Source organism: Pristiophorus japonicus, chromosome 22, assembly GCF_044704955.1.
Source record: "Pristiophorus japonicus isolate sPriJap1 chromosome 22, sPriJap1.hap1, whole genome shotgun sequence".
NCBI lineage: Eukaryota > Metazoa > Chordata > Chondrichthyes > Pristiophoridae > Pristiophorus > Pristiophorus japonicus.
In genome coordinates, this window is record NC_091998.1 from 43,097,719 (window position 1) to 43,119,789 (window position 22,071).

A 22,071-nucleotide genomic window follows, 5' to 3' on the forward strand; every position below is an offset into this window, starting at 1 on the left:
GTTCTAGTCTCCCCCATCAATGGAAACATCCTCTCTGCATCCACCTTGTCAAGCCCCCTCGTAATCTTACACGTTTCGATAAGATCATCTCTCATTCTTCTGAATTCCAATGAGTAGAGGCCCAACCTACTCATATCTTTTCTCATAAATCAACCCCCTCATCCCGGGAATCAACCTAGTGAACCTTCTCTGAACTGCCTCCAAAGCAAGTATATCCTTTCGTAAATATGGAAACCAAAACTGCACACAGTATTCCAGATGTGGCCTCACCAATACCTTATATAAGCTGTAGTAAGACTTCCCTGCTTTTATACTCCATCCCCATTGCAATAAAGGCCAAGATTCCATTGGCCTTCCTGATCACTTGCTGTACCTGCATACTATCTTTTTGCATTTCATGCACAAGTCGCCCCAGGTCCCGCTGTACTGCAGCACTTTGCAGTCGTTCTCCATTTAAGTAATAACTTGCTCTTTGATTTTTTTCTGCCAAAGTGCATGACCTCACACTTTCCAACATTATACTCCATCTGTCTAATTTTTGCCCATTCACTTAGCCTGGCTATATCCTTTTGCTGATTTTTTGTGTCCTCCTCACAGTTTTTACTCCCATCTTTGTATCGTCAGCAAAGTCGTTAATATAGATTGTAAATAGTTGGGGTCCCAGCACTGATCCTTGTGGCACCCCACTAGTTACTGGTTGCCAACCAGAGAATGAACCATTTATTCCTACTCTCTGTTTTCTGTTAGTTAGCCAATCCTCTATCCATGCTAATATATTACCCCCAACCCCGTGAACTTTTATCTTGTGCAGTAACCTTTTATGTGGCACTTTGTCAAATGCCTTCTGGAAGTCCAAATACACCACATCCACTGGTTCCCCTTTATCCACCCTGTTCATTACATCCTCAAAGAACTCCAGCAAATTTGTCAAACATGACTTCCCCTTCATAAGTCCATGCTGACTCTGCCTGACTGAATTTTGCTTTTCCAAATGGCCTGCTACTGCTTCTTTATTAATTAATGGTCTTCCAACATTTTCCCAACCACAGATGTTAGGCTAACTGGTCTATAGTTTCCTGCTTTTTGTCTGCCCCCTTTTTTAAATAGGGGCGTTACATTTGCAGTTTTCCAATCTGCTGGGACCTCCATGATGACAGTAAAGTGCCATCTTGCAGTGTGTTTCTTAGTGATGTCGTGAGAATATATCACAATGGTGAGGACAGAAATCTCTGCTTTGGCCGCCAGGAGTTTTTGTCTCCATCTGCTAAGGAACGCAATAGACATTTGGCAAGATTACGGCAAGACTTCGGGTCAAATACAACGGCAGGCGGCTGAGAAAGGTACAAGTAAACGGAGCTGTGTCACTCACCAAACCATGCCTGCTGTTCTCCTTGAACTTCAATGGCCAGACCGAAGTCAGCAAGCTTCACGGCGGCTCCTTTGCATTTACTGGCTAGCAGTAAATTTTCGGGCTTCAGGTTGTGGTTGTTGGTGGAAGGAAAAACCGCCATCGTTATGCAACAGAATTCACAAAACACGGAGCAGTCTCTTGATTAACAAGTCAATCGGTGCTTTAGAGCCTCGTTTTATCGGAAGGAAGGAGCGCGGCCACACTGCACGAAGGGATTGCCCCACACTCCACTGGTCTCCATCGTTCCTTCCGCCATGGAGAGGGCCCCGAGCGGGGACCAGACACCTTCCTACTTGGAATTCAAGTCGCGGGTAAGGTTGCACCATTAAATCCCCAAAATGCGCCTGCTAACTATTCCCGCCGGTTGGGGGAGTCCAGGATGAGGGGACAGAGCGGAAACACATCTACACACAAAGAGTAGTAGAAGTTTGGAACTCTCTTCCACAAACAGCAATCGATGCTGGGACAATTGTTCATTTTAAATCTGAGATTTTTGTTCACTAAAAGGATTATGGGATATGAGGAGTTAGCTCACAGATCTAATGATCGTAACTCTGTGCTGAGGCAGCCGATCTCACTGCTGTTGGTCTCAGTGCCATGGGTCCCCGAAGAGGCAAAACTCATTCCCATTATCGCTTGGCTCCGTGAACTGCGAGCCAGCCAGGTGAGCTGTGGGCATGACTTGACTCTGGCAGCCCCCAACAGTCGGAGGACTTGCCAGCACTGGCTGTCCAGCCTCAGAGAGTCACACGGGCGAGATAATGGAGTGCAGCCAGCGCCTGGGAACTGGGTCCCGCCGAAGTGTCCATACTTTCAGGACAGAAGGATGGGGTGGGGGGAAACATTTAAATATTCAACCGGCAATATTAAAAATGAATGATTTCTTTTTGTTGCATAGCTTAATGTAATTAAATCCAGCTAAATAATCAACAGCACAAAATCGTCTAGTTTCCCCAGCACTGGTGCCAGGTTATGAGCTGTTCACAGGTTTGGTCCCAGCCCGACCGGGACATGCCGAGTGAGAGCCCGATACTTACTCACAGGACCAAGGTAAATCAGAGGGAGTCACCTGGTACAGCTCGAGGTGTGGGGAGGGGGCCCATGTGTGTGAGGGGGGGGGGGGGGAGTCACACTGTGCACTCCAGGGGGAACATTCACGCTGTGCTGCTCGGGGTGGGGGAGAAACACCTGGGGGGGGAAGAGAGGGAGGGAAACTCCTACAGCCAATGTCTGGGGCCAGTCCCACGCTCGAGAGAGGGGCCAGTCACACCAGGTTCCCGGGGGAGGGGCCAGTCACACCGTGTTCCCCGGGGGAGGGGCCAGTCACACCGTGTTCCCCGGGGGAGGGGCCAGTCACACCATGTTCCCCGGGGGAGGGGCCAGTCACACCATGTTCCCCGGGGGAGGGGCCAGTCACACCATGTTCCCCAGGGGAGGGGCCAGTCACACCATGTTCCCCAGGGGAGGGGCTAGTCACACCGTGTTCCCCGGAGGAGGGGCCAGTCACACCATGTTCCCCGGGGGAGGGGCCAGTCACACCATGTTCCCCGGGGGAGGGGCCAGTCACACCATGTTCCCCGGGGGAGGGGCCAGTCACACCAGGTTCCCTGGGGGAGGGGCCAGTCACACCAGGTTCCCTGGGGGAGGGGGGTCACACCAGGTTCCCCGGGCGAGGGGCCAGTCACACCAGGTTCCCCGGGGGAGGGGCCAGTCACACCGTGTTCCCCGGGGAAGGGGCCAGTCACCAGGTTCCCCGGGGGAGGGGCCAGTCACACCATGTTCCCCGGGGGAGGGGGGTCACACCATATTCCCCGGGGAAGGGGCCAGTCACACCATGTTCCCCGGGGAGGGGCCAGTCACACCACGTTCCCCGGGGGAGGGGCCAGTCACACCATGTACCTCGGGTGAGGGGGGGTCACACAAAGTTGCTGGTTCAACAGCGGGAACGTGCAGACCTTTGGAGGATGTCGCTTGCTGCGCTGTTTAACTGGGAGTGGTTCCTCTCAGAAAAATAATGCGTGCACTCCACCCCCTCCCAACTAAACCGAAGATGGTCACTTGGTGATTTAAAAGAAACCTTTGGGATTGTCTCTGTGCGAGGGAATGCGCCTCAAAATTTAAACCACAGTGAATGAGGCCTGGGCCTGGATTCTTCCGGGGTCGAGCTGGAGTCGCCTCGGGAGCGGTCCCCATTCCAGGGGGTCCCAGAGTTAAGCATTAGATGAATTGTCCCGTGCACCACGGTGAATTCACCAGGCAGCTCAAAATGACTTCCAGCATTTCTATACATCACTGAATACCAAAACGGCAACATTTAACACACACACAAAAATAAATCTTCCGTCAACAGCTTGTGTGTGTCTTATACACAAATATACACACACACACATACTACTGTACATTCAGTTACTTTTTAAAACAAACTTATTTGCTGTCTTCTATTACTGTATAAAATATAATAAAAACACTTGATGTAAATGTGAAAAACCTAGCCATTATAAATGAGGAAATACACTTTAGAAGCACACAGTCTGATCTAAAGCAGCCATGCTATTTCCAGCACATCCCACTGACAAAGTCTCCCAGCCAAAAGGCACATGCAAGCAGGAGCAGAGCCACCAAAGCCTCAAGCCTTGTTAGAGAGAACTGGTCATTTTAACACAGGTTTCAATCTCTGGTTCAATGATTAATTAATTTTTTAAAAAAACTAAGTTATGGACGACGAGACAAAGGCGGACTTGTAGTTTTTTTTAAAAACAGGAGATTTCTGGCCAGAGAATCCCTGCAGCTGTAACCAGCACCATCTGGGCGAGGTTTAAGGAACCGGACTTAACTTAGTTTTTTTTTGTTGCTGACTGGTTTATTGCAAACCGAAGCATCACTACTCTATCACTGGATACACTTTATTCCTTTTGTAACTGTAATGCTTCTGTGTTGTGTTGTGTTTGGTTTTGTTTTAACGGAGAACTTTGCAATAGCTGCACAGCATCTCGCGTCAACTGGACTCTGCTGAGGACTCCGGTCCAGTGAATGTAGCAGAAACTGAATGAAGATTGGTTTCCCACTGCATTCCCCTCGCTCCCGCCAGTGTTCCCGTTCAGCTGCGTGGCCACACAGGTCGCTTGCTGGCTTTACAATGGGAAAACCTGCGCTGGCGTGGAAATTTGAATGGGCCGTGCTGCCCGTTAAAGGGGCCATGCATCCCCCCCAAAAAGAAATTAAAGGGAACACTGCACCCCCCACCCTCACCCCGTCAAGTGTGCCACCGCGTGCTGGATTGTGGCTGTTGGTGACACCTTGCCAAGTGTCGGCTTGCTGGTGTGTGAGAGAGAGCCGGGTGGTGTTCGACCATGAGGGGCATCACAGCGGAGCGGTTCTGGTTCTCAGCCCACGCGAGCAGTGACTCCGGATCCGTCGCTGCTGTTTTTAAACAGCACTTCTCCAATCCCAGGAGTTACTGCTCCTTTATTTTTTTAGTTGCAACTGTTCATGAGGTGTGGGGGAAAGTGTCCGAATGAAAGGCCTCGACAGCAACATGTCCGAGACCCACTCGCAATCGGTCACGAGGCCAAAGTTTGAACCACAACATCTTATTTCCCCCCCCGCCCTTCTCAACCGCCCCTTACAAAATTCCTAAAAAGAATAATTGAGCAAAGAATTGGACCCCGAGATACTGTTTCCGTGTTAAAATGACCGGCCCAACCGAGCTGCAAAGAAATTGAAAACCGTTTACCAGAAAATGTAAAAGACACGACTTGCTAGGGTTACAATCTCGGCGCCGTTGCTACGGTGGAACTCACCTTGAGGTCTCGATGGACAACACCCATCTGGTGGCAGTGCAGTACGGCCTCCAGGATCTGTTGAATGCAATGACTGCATGCAAACACCAGGGGGCGTGTTAGTTGCAGGTGAGTCTCACATGGCACAGACTGGCGCACTCTCAAAAAAAACACGTCTCAGAAAAGGCGGCCAGGCCAGGGCAAAGCAGGACCAACCCGGGGCTGGCTCAATCCAGCAGGCAGACCACAACTCAATCAATGTGTCGTTTGACCTTACTCAATAGGGGAGGGGGGCAGAATCGTCAATCTGTTATCATTGGATCGCTTCAATTTTGAATTAAATGGTTATCCCGTGAAGACATCTTTTAGCTTTCACGGGATTTGTTTGAAAGGGTGAGTTTTCACTGTTGCGATGGACAAAACCAAGTGATTTTTTTTTTTAAACTCCACAAGCACGCACCGATTGCATCTTGTGTGCTGCTCCTGGAATGAGAGAACAGTCTGGCCGTCTCACCTTTTAGCTGGTTATGCGGCAGAGTGGCAGGTGCACAAGGGGACAGAACACCTAACCCCGTCTAGCATTCCCATCATCCCCGACGCCACCCACTCCTCGGCCGTAGGGAAGCAGGACCCGTCTACCATCACCTCTCCTCCACAGGCCCAGGCCGCGCCAGCTTACAGAGGTGGGCAGGGGGGAAAGGTCAAAGACGGGCACCTCGCTCGCCGCCCCGCGTCACCTCAGAAAGCGCCGTTCAGATTTGCTGCGACACTTTTTGGCAGCAACACAGCCGGCGAATTAAAATAAATATATACGATATGAAGCAGAGCCCGAGTCAGGCGAGTAAGCACAGCCATAAATCATGATCACTGCGTAAAGCCAGCGTTGTGATTGGGACTTACGGAGCAGAGGTTTAAGCATCTATCACCCAGCCTAAGAAGCTGCTCGGCTTAAGCTACTATAGCTCTGCTCAGCCCCGGGAGGTCGCTTGGTACAAATTCAATTTGAAGCTCGAGTTTGACACGCGGGGTTGGTTTTTTTTTTCCTTCTCTGCTCCCGCTGTGATTCCCTGGTTGTCATAACGGTGGTTGGAAGCAAGTTCCTTCAGTGTACAGTGCTGTACGGTATCGGAAATGCTGCAGAATAACAGTGCAGTTGCTGCATCTTCCACCCAAGACAATTCAAGGCCCAAAGAGTTCCAATTCCATGTCCCGAAGAAGACAGGTGTCATTAGAATTTTTAAAACAAAAAGATCTGCGTTAAATAATGTGGCCATAATTTTGCAGTCATGGTTTGCTCTCTCTGGCACTATTAGAGATTAGCCGTTATGGTTAACCCTTTAAGCACTGTGTCCTTTGTGGAACGTGCAAGCTGACACCCGAGTATTAATGGTCCAATACGGATTTTTGGAGTTTAGGGGAAATCAAGGGATCTGGGGATAGTGCAGGAAAGTGGAGTTGAGGTCGATGATCAGCCGTGATCTTATTGAATGGCGGAGCAGGCTCAAGGGGCCGAATGGCCTACTCCTTTTCATATGTTCTTATGTAAAAAGCTGCCACATTTGTACAAGAGAATCCACAAATGTGCAGATTTTTTTTTTAAATGAAGTAAAAGCCTTTTTGTGTGACAAAAATCTGATCTGTGGTGGATGTTTGGGAATTGCATCGATTTAAAAAATATATAAATACAGGCCCCCAATCCAGAGCCGCCACACTGGGAGCCGGGCACTGTCCTGTGCACTTGCCGAGATCCCCGCGTGGGTTGGGGACGTGCAGCTGGTCTCAGCGGGGTTCAGGCCGCTTCGGATACTCCACGGGTAGAGGGTCGGCGATAGCAGTCGGCCCTCACCCTCGGGAGCACGTGCCGGTTTATCCTCGGGAGGTTGGTGGAGAGAAAAAGATGGCACCAACATCTAATATAAGGATACCTAATAAAAAGTGAGCATCAAAATATTGTTCTTAAAACAAACAACATTTATGGTGGGGGGGGGGGGGGGAGGAATGAAACTGGAATTGCTCAGGGCGGAAGATGGGGAAGGTACAGTAAATGCCATCTTCATCAGTGAAAGAGCTAGCCCTACAATAAGATGGTCATAGCCTGTCCTGCAGCTTCCTATACATACAACTTCTGGCAGCTGAGGGGGGACTGGGCGTCATCATTAGCAGGACATGTTTACGATCCGGGTTGGAGAACAATCGCACTTCAACAGAAGAAACCTTTCGGGCCTTGACAAATTAATTTTATTTCGTTGAAGGAAGTGCCCCCATTCTCTTCTCTCCACCCCCCCCCCCACCGCCACCCTTTCCACTCCTCCCCTGCCTCCCCCCACCCCCCCGTGCTGAGCTGAAGCAGAGACACACCGCCACTTCCTGCAGAGATGTAAGTGGCCAAGTGTTGGCCAATCCTAGTCTCGAGAGCCACAAACAAAAAAAAACCTGGGCCCTGCCGGCCGATCCCCACTGCCGACGCTCGGTGCAATGCTCACGTGGTACCAGCAGCTCATCGACATCCAGGCTGCCACTAGGGGGCGGAAGTGGTTATAAGCTCATGCTTGGCCCTGGCCACAAACCAGTCTGTGCTTCTCTCAAAGAACATTGTCAGGAGCAATAAAGCATGACAGACTCAAGAAGGGGTGGGGTGGAAGTGCAACCGTGCCCTTGAAGTCTCAAAGGCCATGAAGAGGCTAACGCTTGCCAAAACAGTATTATTTCTTTTGAAGAGGGCAGGGTTTGTGGGGGTGGACATTCTGATTTCCGTCTCCAATGCGTGCAGAGAGCTGTCACTGCGGCAGCTTGTCATCTTTTTTGGGGAGGACCTTGTGTGGCGCACAAGGCAAGGGAAACGGGATGTCGTGGTTGGGGGAAAAACAATTTTTTTTTTCTCCCCCCGCCAATCATTTTCCTTTTCATTGCCTGTCACGGCCTATAACCCAAGAGACTTTCGGAATGGTAGTGATAGCCATGCAAAGTAGGTCTTTTTATATATATATATATATATAGATATATTAAAAAAAAGGTAAAATAACGACACCAAAGAGAAGAAACGGATAATGAGAGGCAGAATAAACTCTGCACCTGTAAACATGACAATTTTAGACTCGAGCGTATCATTATTTTAAGTTTTTTTTCTCTTGTTTCTTTTTTTTTGTTTATTATTTCTGTAAAGGTGAGAAGATACTGACCTTCAGGTCCCTGTGTACTATGTCATGTTGGTGAATATGATTAACACTGTCTAGAATCTGATGGATACAGTGACTGTAAAACAGAGCGGGACAAGGAGAGACAAGTGGGGGGGTGGGGGGTTGGTAAGGAGAGGGAGAGGGGAGGTGGGGAGGAGAACCAGAGGACCAGTGAATGTTGTGGAAGTGAAGAGGAGAACCATCACAGAGGAAGAAGAAATGGACAGTTGTTTTTTTTTTTAAAAAGACACAACAGACACCCAACGCGGCACCAGGACAGCACCACCGTACGTACACTGGCAAATCACGCTCTTTTCAGCTGCAAGCCTGACACTGTTCAGGAAAGACATCAATTGAGCAAGAGCAGAGTATAGTGGAACCGTTTCAAAGGTAATTTCTGACCGGTGGGACTCATCCATTAAAAAAAAATACAAGCCGTCAATCCTTGTATGGGGATCCTCGTACATAAAACACAAAACGTTAGCGTGCAGGTACAGCAAGTAATCAGCAAGGCCAGTGGAATGTTGGCCTTTATTGCAAGGGGGGTGGAGTATAAAAGCAGGGAAGTCCTGCTACAACTGTACAGGGTATTGGTGAGACCACACCTGGAGTACTGCGTGCAGTTTTGGTCTCCTTGTTTGAGGAGGGATATCCTTGCATTGGAGGCAGTTCAGAGAAGGTTCACCAGGTTGATTCCTGGGATGAAGGGGTTGTCTTACGAGGAAAGGACCAGAGACTGTAATTCCCATATTGGACTGTTCAATCACCTAAGAACTCACTTTTAGTGGAAGCAAGTCTTCCTCGATTCCGAGGGATTGCCTATGATAATGAGGAAATGTTGGGCCTGTACTCATTGGAGTTTGGAAGAATGAGAGGCGATCTTATTGAAACATATAAATCCAAACCCTGTTTTCAAATCATATATGTCCCTACTTTTATTTTTCCATTATAAATTCCTCTATAGGAACATTCAAGTCCCAAAGCGCTTTACAGTCAATGAATTACTGTTGCAATATAGCCACTTTGTACAAAGCAAGGTCCCACAGACAGCAATGAGATAAATAACCAGATGTTTTTTCGGACGGCAGTTTTGATGATTCTGCCATTCCCATTTTTACACCCTATCTAGACTCATCTTTTGTTCTTTAACTTGCCCCATTACCATCTCCTTTTGCCCTGCACCATCATCCCTTTTGTCATTTAATCTCTCCTGCTCTCCATCCTATCACAGACCTTCTCTTTTGTTCTTTCCTCCCCTCCCTCATTTCCCTACCTCTGCACTTGATTAAAGACCTGTTATATCTCTAATTCGAAGTTCTGACGAAAGGTCATCGACCTGGAACTCCTCAGATGCTGCCTGGCATGTAGAGTATTTCCAGCATTTGCTGTTTTTATTTTTGACCAGATAGTCTATTCGTTGAGGGATAAATATTGGCCAGGACAGCGGTAGCACTTCCATTGCGGTTGTGCTTTGAACTAGCCTTGCAGAATGTCCTTCTCTCGTAGTGTTGTCAGTCGCGGCACAGTGGGCAGTACTCTCACCTCTGAGTCAGAAGGCTGTGGGTTCGAGTCCCACTCCAGGGACTTGAGTACATTAATCTAGGCTGACACTCCCAGTGCAGTACTGAGGGAGTGCTGCACTGTCGGAGGTACCATCTTTCGGATGAGAGGTTAAACCGAGGCCCTGTTTGCTCTCTCAGGTAGATGTAAAAGATCCCACTGCACTACTTTGAAGAGCAGGGGCGATTTCCCCAGTATCCTGGTGCCAATATTTATCCCTCAATCAACATCACTAAAACAGATTGTCTGGTCATTATCACATTGCCATGATCTTATTGAATGGCAGAGCAGGCTCCTGTTTCTTACCAGGTTGTGAAAGGCGCGATACAAATGAAAGTCATTTTTTTTCTCTCCCTCTTACTCACTGTTCAGAAAAAAAAGAATAGAAGCAGCACTCACAGGCCTTACACTCTGAGGGCTGGGAACAACAGCTGAGGAGTCGGGCCCCCCCCCCCCCCGAACCTCCCCTGGTTCCCGGCCCGGGGACATGGCGGCCAATTGCCGCCCCTTTCGCTCTGGCTGCGATGAGTTGAGGATTGGCCGAGGGAGGGGACCTGCGCCAATGACCCCTGACCCCACAGGTCATCCTCATCCACCAGAGCACCTCGGGCAGTGGGAGAGGAGACAGGCAATTGCGGGTGTGCCTGAGGCTTAAAACACTGATACAGACACAAAAATAAAGAATGAAAGGCAGCATCTGTTAATGGGCTGCAGGCACTGTGACTTAAGATAACAATGATGGGGGAACACTTTGTGCAAACCAAAATCCCTTTAGCCTTTCTATCACCTCCTATGTAAAACAACAGGCTATCTTGTTCTACTCTTAATGATTATAATTAAATGTAATAATGGTGATAACTGCGAAGGATCACTTGAGGCAGGCAGCTCTGAAAAGACCAAATTATACATTGTTGTATTGGACCAGCGATGATAACGGCCTACATGTTTTTACACAAGGCTTTGTAACGAGGCTCTGCCAAGTAATACATAAAGTGGCCCTGTAGTCCTCGTTACAAATTAGGTACAAGCCAATTATCATCACCATGTGGAGCGGCCTAAATCCTTCACCTCCTGCTCACCGCCGGCCGCTGAGCCAATCGATGTGAAGCTTGGTCACGTGAACGGCCTCTCTTTGAACCTGTGCATAATCCCTTTGGAAAATGTTCAACAGTGCAGTCGCGGTCTGCAACTCCATCGATTCATTCTGTTCACCAGTGCCCGGGCACATCACAACAGCACGAGGCAGTGTGGAGGTGACTCGGACACGGTGCTCGATCAAAGACCGCAACTATTTCCCATCACCAATGACAGTTTAAAGGAGCAATGCGCAGTTTGATCTCTCGCATTGATCAGCTGCTATTAACCCATTAAGAGCCTTATTGTCTCTGAGCTGTATCTTATCTCTTATTTGGAGAGGAATAAGCATTCACCTATGTTTTTGTCTCTTAATCTGTTCTGCTTTTCACCCTATCACAGACCTTCCCTTTCGGATGAGACGTTAAACCGAAGCCCCGTCTGCTCTCTCAGGTGGTCGTAAAAGATCCCATGGCACTATTTTGAAGAAGAGCAGGGGAGTTCTCCCCGGTGTCCTGGCCAATATTTATCCCTCAATCAACATAACAAAAACAGATGATCTGGTCATGATCTGTTTGTGGGAGCTTGCTGTGCATAAATTCCCACATTACAACAGTGACTACACTCAAAGTACATTGGCTGTAAAGTGCTATGAGACGTCCGGTGGTCGTGAAAGGCGCTATATAAATGCGAGTCTTTCTTTCATTAAGAGCCTTATTGTCTCTGAGCTGTAACCGTAACCCTTATTTGGAGAGGAATAAACTTTCACCGATGTTTTTGTCTCTTAATCTCTCCTGCCTTCCACCCAATCACAGAACTTCCCTTTTGTTATTTCTTCCCCTCCCCGTCTTTCCGTGCCTCTGCACTTGCTTAAAAATCAGTTGAAACAGTTCTGACGAAGGGTCAGTTGACCTGAAACGTTAACTCTGTTTCTCTCTGCACAGATGTTGTCTGACCTGCCGAGTATTTCCAGTATTTCTGTTTTTAATTCAGCGATTTGGGAAGGCAGCAAAATTGTGCTGAGAGAGCTCTGCACCAATCGGCCAGCGATTGAACAACAGCAGTGCAGAGTGCAAGGGGTCAGAAAGTCACCTCGAGCACTGCACTGTAACCTAAGGTCAAGGTGCAGATTGAGGTTAACTCTCGGGTGAGGAGACAGTGGGCCTTGGTGGATCTCCTCTATTAGGTCCACCCCCCAAGCGGGCTCAGCCGTAGCCTCCGTCCCCCGCGCACCGTGACCATCTCTGGGTCGGCTGGGAAGGCCGGAGAGTAAGTGGCTCGTCGCTAGGTGTTGCTAAGCTCTTGCCATTGCACTGCTGACTGAAGGTGACTCCTGCTCCAGGGAGTTCAGAGCCAGGGCCCCCCCCAAGGTAAGATATGGTCGTTAGCGGGTATTCAATAAGTAAAAAAAAGAATAAAGGTGGCATCATTTTAGACGCCAGGCCACGGGTCAATGCGGGAGATGGCGATTCCAGTGTTGCAACCTTCCTTCACGCAGGATGGTGAAGGACGTTGGAAGTGGACGTGTACGATTCAATGCCTGAGCAGTAATGAACCCAACCTTGTTCTGCCATCTCCACCAACCCAGAATCCCACCCTGGGAAACGGGTCTGTGAAAGGGTCACACCTCTCAAGGCTGGCCGTCGGCTTTTATGTTGTCACCTCCGGTCGAGGCTATTTTGTGAATTCCGCTGATTAAACACAGTGGCCAACTGACTGATTGATTTTAAAACACATCCCCAAACCCTGAGTCGAACAGAGAGGGTTTGGAAACGCACAAATCTGAGAGAGAGTCCGAGTGTCAGAAATTACCTTACTCTTCTTCCTCCAGAGTTCACACACGATTAAAACAAAACAAAATAATTCTTTTTAATAACTCAGATCTGAAGACATCAGAGACAAGAGAAGGGAAACAAAGCACAGAAAACATTCAGAAGTGAGGTCATCACAGATGTGAAGATGTGCAAAACACAGTAAAACACACAAAGGTACAGCTCGACGCACACACACACAATGAAATTTAAATCACACAATCAGCTCGTGTGTGTTGTAATAAGGGAGTTTTGAATGCCTAGGCCAACAGACTGAGAGCGAGAGATACAGCACATCCCCCACCATCTCACCAAACATTCGCCAAGATTTAATACAATTGAAGGGGCCATCCACAGTGCCAGGTTACATTTTTGTACTGTGGGTGTTATACAGAGCGATCTCTGCACTGCCCCTCCCCAAAAGCAAATGGTGAAACATTGCGAATGTGGTAACTCGGTAGCTGATGAAAATATTGACCACCGTGGACAGCCCCTTGCGCAGTGATCCTGTTAACATAATTCACACGGGTTTTCAGTTCTTTTCCCCTGCTAAAATTCAACAGGCACACAGTGACCGAGGTCAGAGAATCCCACGTAGATTCACACCACTCAGTCCTGAGCAAACAATAGAATGCATACTTGAACAGAATGTGCATTTAATGAGTGGCCCTTCAGTAGAAAGCCATTAAGGTCGGCATAAATTCTCGACTGAAATCAGAGGCCATGCAGGCTTTTTATGCTTCCCTGATCGGAAATGCACCCAGTACAATTTCACTACGACACACCCTCCACTAAAATTCATGTTCCCCATGACTCCCAAAGGAGTTACAATAAGGGGGTGAGCGTACTTTTAATCTCTGGAATGTGTTATTTAAGCATACATGGAAATTGTCCCATTTTCTGCAATGATGTAATACCTTTAATTATACTTTTTTGACAGACATATGACAAGCCCCGCCCCCTGTCAAACTCGGCCCCTCCCGGCCTGAATCATTGCCTGCATGTGGTGCCGAGAAGCAGTACCTGAGGCTCCGACTCGGGGGGGGGGGAAGAGAGAGTGGCTGGGGGGAGAGAGAGAGAGAGAGGGGCTGTGGGAGAGAGGGAGGGAGAGAGGGACTGTGGGGGGAGGGGAGAGAGAGAGAGGCTGGGGGGAGAGAGAGAGAGAGAGAGAGGGGCTGGGGGGAGAGAGAGGGACTGTGGGGGGAGGGGAGAGAGAGGGGCTGGGGGGAAGAGAGAGAGAGGGGGGCTGGGGGGGAGAGAGAGAGGGGCTGGGGGGAGAGATAGAGAGGGAGGGAGGCTGGGGGGGGGAGATAGAGAGGGAGGGAGGCTGGGGGGGGGGAGAGAGAGAGGGAGGGAGGCTGGGGGGGAGAGAGAGAGGGAGGGAGGCTGTGGGGGGGGGGGAGAGAGAGGGAGGGAGGCTGGGGGGGGGGGGGGAGAGAGAGAGGGAGGGAGGCTGGGGGGGGAGAGAGTGAGGGAGGGAGGCTGGGGGGGGGGGAAGAGAGTGAGGGAGGGAGGGAGGGAGAGAGAGGGAGGGAGGGAGAGAGAGGGAGGGAGGGAGGGAGAGAGAGAGAGGGAGGGAGAGAGAGAGAGGGAGGGGGGGAGAGAGAGAGGGAGGGAGGGGGGAGAGAGAGAGGGAGGGAGGGGGGAGAGAGGGAGGGAGGCTGGGGGGGGGGGGGAGAGAGAGAGGGAGGGAGAGAGAGAGGGAGGGAGGGGGGGGAGAGAGTGAGGGTGGGAGGCTGGGGGGGGAGAGAGTGAGGGAGGGAGGCTGGGGGGGGGGGAGGGAGGCTGGGGGGGGGAGAGAGAGAGAGGGAGGGAGGCTGTGGGGGGGGAGAGAGGGAGGGAGGGAGAGAGAGGGAGGGAGGGAGAGAGAGGGAGGGAGAGAGAGAGGGAGGGAGAGAGAGAGAGGGAGGGAGGGGGAGAGAGAGAGAGAGGGAGAGAGAGAGGGAGGAAGGGGGGGAGAGAGAGAGGGAGGGAGGGGGGGAGAGAGGGAGGGAGGGGGGGAGAGAGGGAGGGAGGGGAGGAGAGAGGGAGGGAGGGGGGGGAGAGAGAGAGGGAGGGGGGGAGAGAGAGAGGGAGGGAGGGGGAGAGAGAGGGAGGGAGGGGGAGAGAGAGGGAGGGAGGGGGGGAGGGAGAGGGAGGGAGGGAGGGGGGGAGGGAGAGGGAGGGAGGGAGGGAGGGAGAGAGAGGGAGGGAGGGGGGGAGAGAGAGAGGGAGGGAGGGGGGGAGAGAGAGAGAGGGAGGGAGGGGGGGAGAGAGAGGGAGGGAGGGGGGGAGAGAGAGAGAGGGAGGGAGGGGGGAGAGGGAGGGGGGGAGGGAGAGAGAGAGAGAGGAGGAGGGGGGAGAGAGAGGGGAGGGGAGGGGGGGGAGGGAGAGAGAGAGAGGGAGGGGGGAGAGAGGGGAGGGGGGGGGTAGAGGGAGGGAGGGAGGGGGAGAGGGAGAGGGAGGGAGAGGGAGGCTGGGGGGGGGGGGGAGAGAGGGAGGGAGGCTGTGGGGGAGAGGGAGGGAGGCTGGGGGGAGAGAGAGAGAGAGAGAGAGAGGGGCTGGGGAGGGAGTGAGGGGAGGGAGAGAGGAGAGAGGGGAGGGAGGAGAGAGGAGAGAGGGGAGAGGGGGGGGCAGGGGGGAGAGAGAGAGTGGGACTGGGGGAGGAGAGAGTGGGACTGGGGAAGAGAGAGAGAGAGGGGGCGGGGGAAGAGAGAGAGGGGGGGGCGGGGGAAGAGAGAGAGAGGGGGGCGGGGGAAGAGAGAGAGAGGGGGGGCGGGGGAAGAGAGAGAGAGAGAGGGAGGGGCTGGGGGGGAGAGAGAGAGAGAGGGAGGGGCTGGGGGGGGGAGAGAGAGAGAGAGAGGGAGGGGCTGGGGGGAGAGAGAGAGAGAAAGAGGGAGGGGCTGGGGGGGGAGAGAGAGAGAGAGGGAGGGGCTGGGGAGAGAGAGAGAGGGAGGGGCTGGCTGGGGGGGGAGAGAGAGAGAGAGAGAGAGAGAGGGGCTGGGGGGGAGAGAGGGGGGGCAGGGGGGGAGAGAGAGAGTGGGACTGGGGGAAGAGAGAGAGTGGGACTGGGGGAAGAGAGAGTGTGGGACTGGGGGAAAGAGAGAGAGAGAGGGGGGCGGGGGAAGAGAGAGAGGGGGGGCGGGGGAAGAGAGAGAGGGGGGGCGGGGAAGAGAGAAAGGGGGGGGCGGGGGAAGAGAGAGAGAGCGGGAGGGGCTGGGGGGGGGAGAGAGAGAGAGAGGGCTGGGGAGAGAGAGAGAGAGAGAGAGGGGCTGGGGGGAGAGAGAGAGAGAGAGGGAGGGGCTGGGGGGGGCGAGAGAGAGAGAGAGGGAGGGGCTGGGGAGAGAGAGAGAGAGAGAGAGAGGGGCTGGGGGGAGAGAGAGAGAGAGAGGGAGGGGCTGGCTGGGGGGGGAGAGAGAGAGAGGGGGGCTGGGGGGGAGAGAGAGAGAGGGAGGGGCTGGGGGGGAGAGAGAGAGAGGGAGGGGCTGGGGAGAGAGAGGGAGAGGCGCTGGGGGGGGGGGGAGAGAGAGAGAGAGAGAGAGGGAGGGCTGGCTGGCTGGGGGGGGAGAGAGAGAGAGAGAGAGAGGGAGGGGCTGGGGGGGAGGGAGGAGAGAGAGAAGAGAGAGAGAGGGCCGGGGAGGGAGGGAGAGAGAGAGAGAGAGGGGCCGGGGGAGGAGAGGGAGAGAGAGAGAGAGAGAGAGGGGCTGGGGGAGGGAGAGAGAGAGAGAGAGAGAGAGAGAGAGAGAGAGAGAGGGGCTGGGGAGAGAGAGAGGGGCTGGGGAGAGAGAGAGAGAGAGGGGCTGGGGGGAGGGAGAGAGGGGCTGGGGAGAGAGAGAGGGGCTGGGGAGAGAGAGAGGGGCTGGGGGAGAGAGAGAGAGAGAGAGGGCTGGGGGAGAGAGAGAGAGAGGGGCTGGGGGGAGAGAGAGAGAGAGGGGCTGGGGGGAGAAAGAGAGAGAGAGAGAGAGGCGCAGGGGAGAGAGAGAGAGAGGCCGGGGGGGGGAGAGAGAGAGGGGCCGGGGGGGGAGGAGAGAGAGAGGGGCCGGGGGGGAGGAGAGAGAGAGGGAGAGGGGCCGAGGGGAGAGAAAGAGAGAGGGACCGGGGGGAGAGAGAGAGAGGGACCGGGGGGGGAGAGAGAGAGAGAGAGGGGGGCCGGGGGGAGAGAGAGAGAGAGAGGGGGGCCGGGGGGAGAGAGAGAGAGAGAGAGAGAGAGGGGCCGGAGAGAGAGAGAGAGGGGCCGGGGGGAGAGAGAGACACGGGTGGGGAGAAGAGAAGACTGATCACGTTCTTCCAACCCCCTACAAGGGGCATCGTTGGAGTGGATGATATCCAGAAGTCACGACTTTGTCACTATTCACTTCATACCCAATAAACCCGTATACAATGCCTGCCCCATCGATGGTATGGGTGGGGGGGAAGAGGATGTGCTTGGACTGGGGTAGGGCACTTCGGCTGGGGGAGGCATGCTCTTGAAGGGTTATGGAGAGTGGGCAGGAAATTGGAGTTAAGGCCAAGATCGATCAGCCATGATCTTATTGAATGGCGGAGCAGGCTCGAAGGGGCCATATGGCTTACTCCTGCTCCTATTTCTTATGTTCTACAATCTAAATGTCAGCTCTCCCCAAAAAATAGATCTAATGGATCCGTCTCGGTAAATATTTTTCCTCTTCGACAACCGACTTTTAAAATTTATTTTCCTTCCCCCACTTTTCTGAGGCAAGTGGCCGGGCAGATAGGCCCCAGGCTTCGGGCCCGTTTTTCAAGTTGTTCTTTGCCGGCCATGGGCAGAGTGGATTCCATTTCACTGATTACCTGAGGCAAGAGGCAAAGGCCTACCGTTCAGGGTACCTCCACGCTCGAACAGAGTGGGAGAAGACGGCAAAATAAGCCTGGGTTTTAATAGGCTGCAGACTGCAGGAGGAAGCGACGTTGCCTGATCATGAGGTTCCGGAAACGAACGATTTCGAGCAAATCATGAGTATGACACAATGAGAATGCAGGAGTGTCCAAAATACTCCAATAAAATGGAGAGTGGTATTAATGGGAATGGAATGGAGGCTAATGGTGAAAGATGTTGAATGATTGTCCGACTTTCCATTCTGCGAGGATGCCATTCTCCAATGGCTCACCTGCTTCCAGGAGAATTCTCCTATGTGGAGCACCCTTCCTTTCATACCTGATCAACACCCATAACTTTCAGACTCACCTATGCAGGAGGCAAAGAACGAATCCGTTTGCATCACTTCACTACCTGGCCACGTCTATCTCAATTCCAAAAGCCCCCCCGTCTCCCTCCTCCCGGGGTCTCAATACTGCCTGTCCTAACACGCACTGGCCAATCAGAATTCTTCTCTTCCAATAATCAGCTTTGGGGGTTCTTTTGTTTCAACCACCAACAAAAAAATAATGAATTAAAAAAAAAATCAAAGTTTCTCAACGGCGTTCTGTTTCAGACCCTTCCGTGCCACTTTGTCCATGACAATTCCCCTCCCCTCCCCGTTGTGCCTTTGTCTAACTCGTGTTTTAACAGGATCACTGCTGTATGAATGACAAAGATCACAAAAGTGCGACTTGTTCCAGACATCATGGCTTTTTCCTGCCTCCAATTCCCGACCTGGTTTTGTTAAAATGAAATATAGGCCCGTATTGTAGAGGATTGGAGGGGATGGCTATCTATTCGACACTTGATGACAGATTTGGGCCTCGGACCCATAGCTTAGGCTCAAATTGCCGTCAACTCATCTCAATGCCTCGTCTCTTCTGGCCTCGGACAGTGCAGAGAGACTCGGATACCAGTGGTTGGTGGAGTCATAGGGAGGGGCGGGATTCATAAATTTAGTATTAATCAGAAACATAAATGGAGAGATTAGAAGATTTGTTTTCACTCAAAGGCTTATTAGAATAAGGAATCCATCCCCACAAATATCTAATGGAAGTAATTCAATGACATTTAAGAGAGGCTTGAAGAGAGCAAGGAATAGGATTAGATAGATCGGACGTGGAGTTTGTACTTCGAGGTCCGATGGGCTGAATGGTCTCCTTTCTACTGAAATCTCTACGAGCTGAGCTCGGCTCACCATCTCTCCCTAGGCTTCTTTCCAACGTTCGTCTCACCCTCTGGACTGCTCCTTATCGCTCCGGGCTTGAATCCCAGCCACTTGGTGAGCGGTGGTTCCTGTGCTGGGTTGCAGAGACCATTAGTTGCCGAGGAGTTTCAGCTATCGCAGAGGGTGTGACACGTTGCACTGCGCAATTCCATCCGGGACTCGAACCAGGAAAGCAAAAAGCAAGCAGGCTGCAGCCAGGAGATGAAGGTTTCTCTTGTCGGGGCACAGTGTTACAGGGTGAGCTCACTTTCACCACATCGTCCGCCCGTTTCACACCTCGCCTGCTTTTCATTTACACTGGGCGGGGTATCAAACAGGCGGACAATCGCTTGCGCCAGGCGGCAACAGTGAAAATTCTCCCCACAGTGTGTGTTATTGGTGGGGTCGAGGTGCTTTATATCATCCATTCTAATGTCAGCCACAAGTCGTATTCCCACATAGCAGGAGTGAGCAGGAGCTTGGCCAATTCTTGGGGATACGGTAGCATAGTGGTTATGTTACTGGACTAATAATCCAGAGGCCTGGACTAATGATCCAGAGTCATGAGTTCAAATCCCACCACGGCAGCTGAGGAATTTAAATTCAGTCTGGAATGAAAAATAATGGTGACCATGAAATTGTTGGATTGTGTAAAAACCCATCTGGTTCACTAATGCCCTTTGGGGAAGGAAATCTGCCGCCCTTACCCGGTCTGGCCTCCAAGTGACTCCGTACCCAGGCCCCTCTGAAATAGCCCAGCAAACCACTCCGTTATCACCACCAACTTCTTGAGGGCAATTAGGGACGGGCAATAAATCCTGGCCTTGCCGGTGACGGCCACGTTCCAGGAAAGACTAAAAAAAAAGTGACTTTTTTGGAACAGCCAGACGGAACAACGATGCCAGTTCATTGGATGTGTTCAGGAGGGAGTTGGATGTGGTCCTTGCGGCTGGGGGGGTCGGGGGAGGTGCTGGGGTGGGTGATCAGCCATGATCTTGTTGAATGGCGGTGCAGGCTCGAAGGGCCGAATGGCCTACTCCTGCACCTATTTTCTATGTTTTTAACAACCCCCACTGGTTTACTAAATAGCCATGATGTCTGACGCACAAGACACAAGTGATCCTTAGTTGCAACCCGAAGATTCTACGTATAGTCGCAGTGGAAAGGTGACTGATGGAACAGCTTACCTTGCATCTGCTTCACTGTAGTACTCTCTGGCTACAATATCTTCAAATAGTTCACCTCCAGTGACCCTGCAGGAGAAGCAGACAATCGTTAAGCATGTATGTAGACAGGACACTTCTTAATTATTCATGCTTTTATAACAGCTGTCTAATGTATTTGCTTCATGGGTTCTTTCTTAAGAATTCATAGCAACACATCGGTTTGTTAACAAAGGTTCAACAATCACGCTACACATTACCAGTTCATCCACTCGGCTCACAACTGCATACCTCATCGTGGATGACCTGGACCCAACTGGTTGGGGTTTTATTGAGTCTTGTGAGCATCACGTGACTGGCTAAGCCACTCACAATGCGACAGCCCCACAAACCTGTGAGCATGCTCACAGGTACATACATTACAAGCTGGAGTATCGTGTCCAATTCCGGCCACCGCACTTTAGGAAGGATGTCAAGGCCTTGGCGAGATTGCAGAGCAGATTTACTGAGAGACTGGAGAAGCTGGGGTTGTTTTCCTTCGAGCAGAGAAGGTTGGGAGGAGATTTAATAGAGGTGTTCAAAATTATGAGGGGTTTTGATGGAGTAAATAAGGAGACACGGTGTCAAGTAACAGGAGGGTCGGTAACCAGGGGGACACAGATTGTAGATAATTGGCAAAAGAACCAGAGGGGGAGAAGTGGAGAATTTTTGTTTTACTCAGCGAGGGATTATGATTTGGAACGCGCTGCCTGAAAGGACGGTGGAAGCAGATTCAATGGTAACTTTCAAAAGGGGATTGGATAGATACTTGCAAAGGAAACATTTGCAGGGCTGTAGGGAAAGAGCAGGTGAGTGGGATTAATTGGAAAGTTCTAATTGGAAGGCTTGATGGGCCGAATGGCCGCCTGTGCTGTACAATTTAATGACCTTAATTATTCATGCTTTTATATCAGTTGTGTAATGCATTTTGCTTCACGGGTTCTTTGCTTAAGAATTCATAGCAACACACTGATATTAAGAACTAGTTGGTTTATCACACTAACATGACCTAGGTTTCATCCACTAGGCTCACAACTGTATACCTCATCGTGGAAAAGTGCTAAAGTAACATGGACTTCAGGAACTGAGCAAAGCAAAAGAATGCAGACCAGAAACACCAAGCATGATTAAAGTATGCTCTCTTATTTTAATTACTTCCTGTTTCGACAGTAATTTTAAAAATTCCTGGGCCCGTACTGATTATGTTTTAAGTCCGCACATTTTGGAGTAAATAGCAGCAATTCTTTTCATGGACTCTGGATCAGTTCCTATGGATTGGAGGGTAGCTAATGTAACCCCACTTTTTAAAAAAGGAGGGAGAGAAAACAGGGAATTATAGACCGGTTAGCCTGACATCGGTAGTGGGGAAAATGCTAGAGTCAATTATTAAAGATGTAATAGCAGCGCATTTGGAAAGCAGTGACAGGATCGGTCCAAGTCAGCATGGATTTATGAAAGGGAAATCATGCTTGACAAATCTTCCAGAATTTTTTGAGGATGTAACTAGTAGAGTGGATAAGGGAGAACCAGTGGATGTGGTGTATTTGGACATTCAAAAGGCTTTTGACAAGGTCTCACACAAGAGATTGGTGTGCAAAATTAAAGCACATGGTATTGGGGGTAATGCATTGACGTGGATAGAGAACTGGTTGGCAGACAGGAAGCAAAGAGTGGGAATAAACAAGTCCTTTTCAGAATGGCAGGCAGTGACTAGTGGGGTGCCGCAGGGTTCAGTCCTGGGACCCCAGCTATTTACAATATACATGAATGATTTAGACAAAGGAATTGAATATAATATCTCCAAGTTTGCAGATGACACTAAGCTGGGTGGCAATGCGAGCTGCGAGGAGGATGCCAAGAGGCTGCAGGGTGACTTGGACAGGTTAGGCGAGTGGGCAAATGCATGGTAGATGCAGTATAATGTGGATAAATGTGAGGTTATCCACTTTGGTGGCAAAAACAGGAAGACAGATTATTATCTGAATGGCGACAGATT

General features: G+C 51.1%; 1 protein-coding gene and 1 long non-coding RNA gene across 55 annotated transcripts in view; one reads left to right on the plus strand and one right to left on the minus strand.

Moving 5' to 3' along the window:
- The window catches only part of LOC139234980 (uncharacterized), a 198,163-nt gene that overhangs the window by 116,202 nt on the left and 59,890 nt on the right, over positions 1–22,071 (plus strand). For 5 of the 8 annotated variants that reach the window (XR_011588382.1, XR_011588388.1, XR_011588383.1 and 2 more), the window contains 2 exons: positions 12,882–12,988; positions 21,103–21,207. This is a non-coding gene — a long non-coding RNA (uncharacterized lncRNA). Of the gene's footprint in view, positions 1–11,402; positions 11,775–12,881; positions 12,989–21,088; positions 21,208–22,071 lie in introns of those variants that run through there. The other 3 variants (XR_011588385.1, XR_011588386.1, XR_011588390.1) reach the window with 3 other exon arrangements.
- Positions 1–22,071, minus strand: part of LOC139234976 (calcium/calmodulin-dependent protein kinase type II subunit beta) — a 315,635-nt gene that overhangs the window by 108,574 nt on the left and 184,990 nt on the right. For 32 of the 47 annotated variants that reach the window (XM_070865985.1, XM_070865983.1, XM_070865988.1 and 29 more), the window contains exons 5-7: positions 20,061–20,126; positions 8,370–8,442; positions 1,370–1,472 (exon numbers count right to left, since the gene is read on the minus strand). In XM_070865985.1, the coding sequence (XP_070722086.1) occupies positions 1,370–1,472; positions 8,370–8,442; positions 20,061–20,126 (242 nt within the window). Of the gene's footprint in view, positions 1–1,369; positions 1,473–5,211; positions 5,285–8,369; positions 8,443–20,060; positions 20,127–22,071 lie in introns of all 47 variants that reach the window. The other 15 variants (XM_070865995.1, XM_070865986.1, XM_070865984.1 and 12 more) reach the window with 1 other exon arrangement.